General features: G+C 48.6%; 1 protein-coding gene across 1 annotated transcript in view; it reads right to left on the bottom strand.

Annotated features, from left to right (window-relative positions):
* Nucleotides 1-5,885: 5,885 nt before the first annotated feature.
* The window catches only part of LOC126572841 (ankyrin repeat domain-containing protein 12), a 15,625-nt gene continuing 11,510 nt past the window's right edge, over nt 5,886-10,000 (bottom strand). Inside the window, exons 4-7 of the mRNA XM_050232516.1 lie at nt 9,703-10,000; nt 7,449-7,728; nt 6,565-6,685; nt 5,886-6,478 (exon numbers count right to left, since the gene is read on the bottom strand). The exon at nt 9,703-10,000 is cut by the window's right edge and continues 2,732 nt beyond it. Of these exons, the coding sequence (XP_050088473.1) occupies nt 5,886-6,478; nt 6,565-6,685; nt 7,449-7,728; nt 9,703-10,000 (1,292 nt within the window). The remainder of the gene's footprint in view (nt 6,479-6,564; nt 6,686-7,448; nt 7,729-9,702) is intronic.

The raw sequence follows: 10,000 nt of genomic DNA, 5'->3' as shown, positions 1-10,000 counted from the left end.
ATTTAATTAAACGCCAAGAAAGTAAACATTAGAAGTAGTTCCACCCCCGGCGTTCTACGCGTCAAAGTGTTTTGGTCCATTAAATGGACCATTAAGCTTCAACGTTCAAAATAGATCCGATAAAATGTTTGATTGTTTTTTCCTCTACATATTAACGACGACTTTCGAGCGCATCGCAAGAAGGAAAAGTTTTTCTTACTCTACCGTTAGCTCCGGCGTGGCTCCGGTGGATAAGAGCGCACCGGCCATCCATCCATCCATCTATCCCCTCAGCTAGCGGCAGCGTGTTAATAACCGCGTTTCGGCGCGCTTTGGCAAGACATTTTTCACCAGCACGAGAAGCAGGTAAAGCCGCCACCGTGCACAGCAAAGTCTTGCTTTTCATCGCAAACCCGAAAATAGTGTTTGCGGCCCACTTTTACACACCGCGCAAACAAGTTTATCCACGAGCAGCAGCAGCAGCATTTCCGCACACAGTCATCGGCGTGCACCGTACCTCTCCGTCCGACGAAAACTTTTGTGCCCGGTTTCCGGTGGTGCGGAATTTCCTCGCGCTATTTTTTTCCATTTTCATTCTCTGTTTGGCTCATCTCGCTCCTGTGTGTCCTCCTTACTGGTTTCTCTGTTTTTGAACCATTTGCTTATCGCGTGTTTTGTTTTTCTCCCGGATCCCGGATGCGAAACAGTGCCCGCAACTAGCGGCTGCGCTCCCGGAAGCACTGTGTACTGTGGCCCACAGTAGTACCGACCGTCGATTGAAGGACCGCTCTAGGCACAACTTTTCCCGCTGGCCGCTGCACTTGCTGCAAGTGATCAGCAAGCAACACAACAGAGGAACGCGCCGCAGGATAACGCTGGGAAACTTTCTCACAGCTTGCCGAACATCCTTGAGCTTGTGGTCTGGTGAACACCCGTTTCCATCGTTCATCGCCGTTGCTGAACAAAACACTCGACAAAATAGAACGCTCCGTTTGTAGCCATAGCACTCGGGCACCGGTGCACCGGGTTAGTCACAATACCCGACTTTCGAATGCGATCGATTGGCGTTGAATGATGCATGCAAAGAGACTACAAATCGTTTCGTTAACAACATTCGCATTCGCACAGCATTTCGATTTCCAGAATAGCAAACACGCTGCTGCTGCAAACATTTCCACGAAAACAATAGGCTGTCTCCAGTGTTTCCCACGTCTGGTTTCCCGATCTTTCATCCAAGGAATGCTACTTTCCAAAGCGATTATGTTGATGAAATAAAATATGAATTAACAAAGGCCGTTTGGCAGTGGAGAACTGCATGGGACCAGTTCTTTAAAATTGAAATACTAAAACAATTCCATTGCCAGGTCACGAGCCAGCACTGCATCTTTCGCCAAACGGAACATTGGAACATTCAAGTGTACACAAAGTTCAACCGGAAGGCTCCGCTTCGTTAGAACGTACCCGATGCTAGCCACATGCTACGGTATATGAAGTGCATGGCACAGGCACAGCGCGCTACGAGGCTCCACACTATGCAAGAGGGACTAGAAGCCCGTAGCAGCACGAAGCAGCCGGCACTGCCTTGTTGCGATGCGACAGAATGGTTTCTGGTGGAATAAAGAAGAAAAACTCATGTCGAGCGTACGGGAACGGAAGCACTCGTGCTCTCTCGGGCGAAAAACGGTGCTTCCTGGCACATTACCGGTGCCAAGATTAAGGCCGTTATTATCACGATGAAATGCTTTTTTTTAAACACTTGCACAAGAGAACCCCACCCCACCTCCCTTCGCTCACCGTACCGGTGATGGTGAACACTGCCGCATACTAAAACCCTCGGCAACGCTCATCAACAGCTCGCAGTGCAGGCGAACGTATGCATGTGTCAAGGTGCAGCATCTCATAACTTGAGGCAGATTGTTTTAAAATTGAGCGCCAAGTGGTTCTGTTCGTGTGGCACATGGCAAAACACTTTTTCGGAATTAATCCCGAGTCTTCCACTACACACTGGTGCATGATGAGTTTGTTTTGGGTGTTTTTTTTAAAGCGTTAATAGGAAGCACTAGATACAGGATTAGAACATTTGCAAATTGTGTTTGAGTAAATGTGTATGTTCATTGAGTGCAGCCACGATTTAATAAAAAGCCCGTTTAATAGATGATTCCTTTCTTCAACTGTCCTTAAAAGTACTTAAACCAACCGACACTTCTTTTGAAGCCATTCCGCAAACTGCACAGCACTTCTAATGTTGCAATCCCGGAGCGATAACCTCGAGTCAGTACACCCCATAAACATGTTAGCTCTGACCCATGAAGTGGATAGTTTTATGGAGCTTTTAACAACCAGACAAAGCGGTGCTTTCACTCTGCGCTCACTGGCTGAAAGTGTGCAGCCCCGCGGAACCATCGGTGTTTCAGTTTTGTCTTCAATTTTTGCCAACATCGTTGGAGCTTGCCCGTGAGCGCCAAAAAACCATTACCAAAATGAGTAGCGGCTACCTACACAGAATGAATCTTTTCAACAAAATAGAAAGAGAAAAAACGTGTACGCAGTTTGCATGTCCTGGGGGCCAGTTGCCAAATTTGCAGAATTATGCTGCATGCTTCCATACCCTTTGAGGGCTACGGTATGGATTGTAATCGTTTTTTGGCGACAGTTTTTCGCGTTTCGGGACATTCGTTTTTCTCAACTTTCGATGCTATGATTCCACAGTCGCTGGCGGTGTTGTGGAAGTAAGAAAAAATGATTGACACAATGCTCAGGATCAAAACTGCGTAACAAGTTCAACTCGATATTACGTAGATGCTTTTTTCAGCTTGCTATCCTGAGGTAGATCCAGAAGTTTTCCAGAAAGGGGTTTTCTTTTTTATTCAAACGAAATCCAAATTAACAATCCTTTAAACCTATAGAAATCGATTAAAAAAAAAGAAACAGTCAAACTTTCGAATCAAATCTAGGATTTATCTAAGAAAATTTCAAATTTTCGGAAAGCAGCCATCATACCACGTCTCAAAACTCAAGACGCTCCCCTGAAGAATGCATCTCAACGGATTACCACCACAGCATTTGCGGTATGTTTAGCCATTATTTTACACTCAAGAGAGCATTCATTGTCTTACGCCGTGGTGGGTCGACGTTTGCCAAAGGCAACAATGTACGTGAGCGTCTAGAATGAACGTAATCATCAAGTCAGTTCTTTAACGAGGCAAACCCGGAATCCTCACGCACCTTAGCTCTACGGCCCGCTCTTCGTTTCCTTTCCTTCCCACCCTTAAAACCGTTCGACAGCGTTGTGCATTTTTCGGCTGAAATGCAGATTAGCATTATTTCCCATTTCGCTTCACGCAGCACGCAGCACCTTCGCTCCCCAAACCGCTCCGTGGAGAAAGCCATAGACCCAACCAGAGGTCGAGGTACTCAAGACAAAAGCCATCACAATGGCTTAGCGTTTCCTGCTCCTCCTGCGACTCATCAGAACGATGAGATAATACCCTTGGTGCTGAAGAAGATACTTTACCACCCCGCGCACCCTCCCCTGATGAGCGGATGTAGTTTCACTCCGAAGCCGTCTTTGGCCGACAAAGGCAAAAGGAAGCAATGAAATTTGATTCCCTTTGTCTACGGTTATCTTATCCCCACTCCCAGTGGGGTGGGGTGGATGCCTTGACCTACCGTAAGACCATCGTCGTTCTGCGTTATGATGATAAGAACTCCGCCATTACGGCCGGCCGGGTTATGCGTTTTTGTTCTTTTTTTTTTGTTTGGTTTTTTGCTATCTCGCTATTTATTTACAACACTCTACAATATTTTGATATGCTTCCTAAACAATTCCATGGTAAACAAAATAGGTGGAGGCTCTGTTTGCTTCCGATTCCGTTACTTCATCTTACACTCATCTACTAATGTTATCTTTGCCTAGGGGGTCGTAGAAAGACCGTATCAATGAGTATACCGTCGTCGTCATCGTAACAAATAAAATACTCCCTCGTACCTCTACTCTCCTCCTTCTCCTCCATCACTAACTGCTCGTTCGTGGTTAAGCCTTTAACACAGTTCCCTACTCCCACCGCATATATGCAACCATCACGCCACTACATCACACGCATCCGGCCGTCCGCCAGCACTGCAGCAACCCAAACGACGAGAATCAGCCAAACTCCAGTTCCAGCCAAGCACCAGATCCATCCCAACGTAACGCATAATGTACTGAAAACACTCGACGCATTCCGCAACAAGGCACTCGTACAGTTTTTCATCCGCGAAATTAATTTCCACCACCAACAGCGCCCATCAGCAGCAGCAGCAGCAGCAGTACCAGGGAACAGTAGCTTCCAGCTGTATGAACAGAGTGGTTTATGGAAATGAACATTGCTCCATTTCTCTGGTTCACCATTTAATGGCGGAAGTTTGATGCGTGGAAGCCGAGGGAGAAAGTAAGAGGAGGAAGCCCCAGAGGAACCAATGACACAAGTTAACTTATTTGAGCTGCAACAACATTGCGCTAATTAGCGGGATCGTAGGTCGTTCATTAGGAGGACGCACGTGCGCAACCAAAAGTGACGAGTCGCCGTATCCGGTAACGATTGCAGAGTAATTGAGACTACATGAAATTTTGCGGCATGGAAATGGAAATGGAGACAAAATTCTTATCAGTTTTTTCTGATGATCATTAATTAGAAAAGATATACCATGGAAAATCAGCGAGTGGATTTTTTTGAAGTTGAATTTCCTTTTCACATAAGAGGCACGATTTTAATTCTGTCCTCCAGCAACCAGCTTAATGCATGACGAATAATAAGTTTCCAAAATGGCCATTAATTTCCAATGAAACTCGTAGACTTCCCCGACTACATGGACTTCCATTCGGTTCTACCAAAACGGAAAGCTTTTGCCAGGGCCTTGGACCGGGTGAAAGTACCCCATTACAACTCCCGAAGGACATTTGCCACCCTAATACTACCTGGCCAGAGCTTTCTCTCGCCGTACCATGCCAGTACACAAGTCAGCAAACAGCAATCAACGCCTGGGCCCAAAACAGGCCTAAGAAGCTTTCCGACGAGAGGCGCAAGCGGTTCATGTGTGACCCCTTATTAAAGCTCACGTGGGTACGGGGAATCGGGTCGGGAGTTTGGGCATAAATTAACCCTCTCCCCTCCCTCCCCCCCCCCCTGCTCAAGGACTCCAAAAGTGGGTCAAGGACACGCATCTAGTGCCCAGAAACACCATCGCCATCCGGCTGCATAATATAGCGCCCCTGTGGTTCCCCATGTGACGGACCTCCCCCGGAAGAACAACAGCGTCCAACACCAACTCGAAGTACCGGAAAGCAGGAGGGGGGCGGGGATCCAGGAGCAAAGAAACGGAAGAAAAGGGTGAAGGCGAGTTCATTAAATCCTTTCAAGGATAATGACCAGGTGTGAAGTGGTTCGCTCGCCCGTGTTTTGCATTTGCGCCAAACCAAGGCGGAATGGACCGGGACGACGCCAAGCGTCCACCACGAACAAGCAGCGAGCAACGCGAGTGATTCAGAGAATTCCCTCGCTCTGGAAGGTTTCGTGGAAGTGAAAATGAACGAAATGCATGCAACGTTTTAATTCTGTCTCTCTTTCTCTCGTATGTAGTTTAATAATCGCATCAAATGCCTCAGAACTTAACGCTTCATCATGGTTCGCCACCAAACCCCAACGCCAACACCATTCGTGATGAATCGGACGGGAGCGGGAGTACTACTGGTATGTACAGGAACGGCGACCGGACCGGACCGGAAAACGCCAAACAACACCGTCACCCGTCGAACGCGAACCCAACACCCATGATGATGGTGGCGCCATTGCAGCAGCAAACGAACGAACGAACGAACGAACGACGACCACGACGATGCACCCGAATCTGGTCGGAAGTGGGGGCCGCTAGGTTGGTGCAACGGAACCGGACCGGTCTACTGAGGGAAGGGTACGGGACTGGGACGATTGTGACTCGGTAGGGGGCTGAATGCCGTGCTGCTGCTGGTACCGCCCCGCTGGAGGCTGTTCGGCGGAAGGAATCGCGGACGCTGCAGGGGACTGCTGTCGGTGCTGTTGTTGTTGTTGTTGTGCTGAGCGCTGAGCGTTATCTTGGGCATCAGGATCTGGTGGTGCTGGCTCTGTGGCTGACTCTGTGGCTGCTGCGTTGGGCTGCTGGCCGGATCCGGATGCGGGGACGCCTGCGAACGGAGAAGAGGACGAAGCGGACGGTGCACCATCAGCGGGAGCGTTCGGATTGAGGGTAAACGTTACGTAGTATCGCTTATTGCTATCGAGTGTCTCCGATGGCAGTGTAATGACCTGCTTACTGTTACCGTGCGTCAACTCGAGGGCCACCTTTCCGGCCGGGCAGCCGCGGTCGGTCGAGTGTGTCAGGATTTTGGGCAGGAAGAAGCTCCCCACGCCACCACCCGAGCCCGCACTCGATTTGTACGCACCGAAGCCCAGCTTCGGTATCGTGTGATGATTCATCATTGGTACTGTGGTCGTGGTAGAAGAGAAGAGTCGCACGCAATTAGTCGAGCTTACTGGAGGTTCCGGCCACGTCCCGGACTCGCGGACTTACTGTAGGCGGCACACGGGATGCCCGTGTAGGCGTGGGTCGCATGCAGGCAGCGATGGGTTTTGGTGGTACAGTTGAGGGCTCGCTCGTACCGGCTGACATCGGGACTGAGCCGCCGTTCGGCCTGCAAGAGCAGAGACACAGTGAGCAGAGAGAGAGTGAGAGTGCAGATAGTGAACGATCGCGTTCGGTGTGTCAAGCCGACACTAATCAGATTGTTGGAAATTGTTGTGGTGGTCCCCCCCCCCCCCCCCCCCCGGGAAACACCCCCATTGCCCTTTTGTTCTGGTCGCAACCCAAAGTCCCAAAGCGCTTCCTTAATTACCTCTATGAGGTTACGCCTGACGCCCGACGATTGGTGTCCAGTGCGGAAGGGAAAGGGAGTCATTGAGATTCCAGCGTTCCAGCGTACAGATGGAGCTCGTGTTGATTCGAACAACATTCAAACTGCGCTTTACATCTTCATCTGGACCGGTGCTTTCAGCTGGATGACAACTGGTTCCACCACTAGCGCCACGCCACCGTTAATACCAAGTGGCCCATAAAAATGATGCCGCTGACGTGCCTCGAAAGGCTGAGCGGTGGGCAGATGAGGACAGAAATAAACTTTTACTACTCCCGCGCCAAACGTCCCCGATAATGGGTCAAATTACACTAGCGCCATTACGCTCAGCGATGTTACAACGTGAACTGACGCCAGTAAAGGAGCCGTTCGTGGCTGTACAGCCGCGAGTTATGAATAAATCTCATTCGACAGACGCCAGATGCGGTGTAGTTGGGTCGTGATGGAAGGGGGCAGAAAATCAATAGACTAATGAAGGTCGCTTATTGGCGCGCTGGACTCGAGCAGCTGGAGACGCCCTGCTGTGAGCGAAGCGTAAACTTACCTCATCATACACCTCCGAGATGTTTTGGAAGTTGTACGTTTCCTTCTTCTGCAGCGTTTTCAGCGTGTCGTATAGGAAGAGCTCAAAGTTGCGGAACGAGTACTCCGTGTAGGGGTACCGCTTGAGCGTGCTGCCCGTCTCGTAGCCGAGCTCGATCGTCGACTTGTGGTAGTCGTCTACGGCCCGCTTCACCAGCACCGATTCGTTCACTTTCGTCGATCGTATTTGCAAGCTTTTCAGTTCTAACAAGTGTTGGAAAATCTTTCTTTCCATATAATATCTGGGAATTAGAGCGGGCAGTGGTTCCGATTGGATAGTGTTTCGGTTTTTGGGTTTTGGTTTTTTTGGTTTGGTTTGTGGTTCGCGTTTTTTTTTGTGGTTGGGATTATTCGATTCATTTTGGTTTTTGGCGGCGCATCGCAGCGTAGTAATGCAATCAGGAGCCAGTTGTTGTGCGTTGATTTTTGGCGGTTGTCGTTCGATGGTTTCGATTTGATTGTATGAATGTTTAATGCAACAACAGACACGGAACGGAGAGGAGAACGTGAGGTGTTCAATTTTGTGTTTGTGATTGCAAGGACGAAAGCCAAAACTATTGGCGATGCCTTTTGCTATGCAGAACCTTTGTTACGACATTACAACATTACAGCATTCGAAAGGCGAATGATAAAAGGAACATAATAACGATGAGCTGAGCAATGTAAGCAGACGAATATCGAAACACGAAACGTTACATTAGAGCACAGCGTTAAGGCGCTCTAGTGCACGCCTTCAACTGCATTCCACGATGCCGCACAGGAACGAAAACTTAAAGCCAAATGACTAATGGAATGGAACAGAGCGCTCGTTGCAAAAACTGTCGCCATAAAACGAACCGAATAAGCATGAAATCGAGGTATCTGGATGAATCAGGATACGGGAAAACAGGTTCACTTGTGACGTGAAACGTGGGAAATTAACAATAAGGTAGGAGAACACAACTTGCCCAAAAACCCATTCGCCTAGCAGCTTCACCTGTCTGTTTAGTGTTAGTTTTTTTTTTGTGGTTAACTTTTTCCATTTTTTATCACACTTTGCTACGTCTACAGTTGAAACCTTGTATTACGTTTACGGCTAGACTCTCCCTATGGAAGCTACGTATGTTCGCTACATCGATGCTAAACTTGCTTTAGTATGGCTGTAAGTACGCTTAACTAGTCGGTGGATCGGTGTAGTCATCGGTGGGTTGTTGATCATCTTCCTCTAACATTGGCTTTACGCTTTGCTTCATATCTTTCTACGTTAAATGCTCAAGTTCTAGCACACTTTAAAACACACTCACACAGAAACACACACGACTGCACTGCTGTAGAAGTACGTTGGAACTCTATTGAACTAGCCAAAAACAGCCAGGAGCAAGCTCCCGGCCCATACACAGTACATCACACTAACACGCCTTACGTTTGCCCGTTCTACTGTGTCTATTTGGATAGAAGAAGGTTGAATTGTCTCTAGTCTTTTACAACAAATCACACTGTCCGACTGTCTCGTTCCACTGTTCCAACAAGCTGCATTGATGACGTTCACATTGCCAGCTCTTCAGCTGCGATGGAATTGTGCTGAGACTATCGTCGATGAGACTAGAGCTAGAGATGAGGGCTTTGAGCAGCGGATTGATACAGGTTTACTTAATACATATAAGTGTTTATCGTTTATCGTTGTTGCTTTACTTGGTTTGCATTAACGTGCACTTGTTAACTGATTTCTCTTTTCTCTCTTTTCTTGTTAGGCATGTGTTTCTTCATACTTTTACATTTATCTGAAACAATAACACGGGTGAGGGGTTCGGCTTCAGAGTTAGGTTATCACAATTCGGGGGGGGACATTCGTAAGAAAGGTCATTGGAGGGGAAGGATTAACACAGGAATCGAGCGGGAAAAGGGCTGCTGACTATATTGTGACGCTTGTAGGGAGAGAGAGAGAGAGGACAGTGTGACGTGGAGGTGACGTGCGAAGATGATCTAGAGATGGCACAGTGTACTATGGCGTCCGCTAGCGGATGGCAGGCAGCAACAACTAAAGGAACTAAATCTAAATCCTAACCTAAAAAATTAACACACTATCACACACGCACACGCACGCCAAAAGGGCACTCGAGGATGGTGGGCGAGGACGGTACGACGATCGATCGATCGAGCAGACGGAGAGAGAGAGAGCGAGAGCGAAAGAGAGAGAGAGAGAAACACGGAGATCGATCCAGATCTCGTTTGCTCACCTTCGAATGTTGCGATGTATCGATTGCTGGACCGTCGTCATGTTGACAGCATTTTTGTCGCCCGGTTTCCGGCCCTCCGGTCGCGAGCTAACGGCCCGCTCTTCCACCATCGTAAAGGCGGACCTTCGTGGCAGTGTGGCCGTGTGCGTCGGTCGATCGAAGATGGTGGGCTTGCTACGGACCGCCTGTGGACTTGGCTCGAAGCCCGAATCCTGATCCTTGCTGCTCTGCTGCTCCTGTTCCAGTTCCTGTTCCTCCTTCAACCGTGGTTTCTTCTTCACCTTCAGCTTCTTCTTCT

This window comes from Anopheles aquasalis, chromosome 2 (genome assembly GCF_943734665.1).
Source record: "Anopheles aquasalis chromosome 2, idAnoAquaMG_Q_19, whole genome shotgun sequence".
Lineage (NCBI taxonomy): Eukaryota > Metazoa > Arthropoda > Insecta > Diptera > Culicidae > Anopheles > Anopheles aquasalis.
Note: the sequence above shows the minus strand (reverse complement) of the source record. Positions and strands in the feature narration are given on the sequence as shown.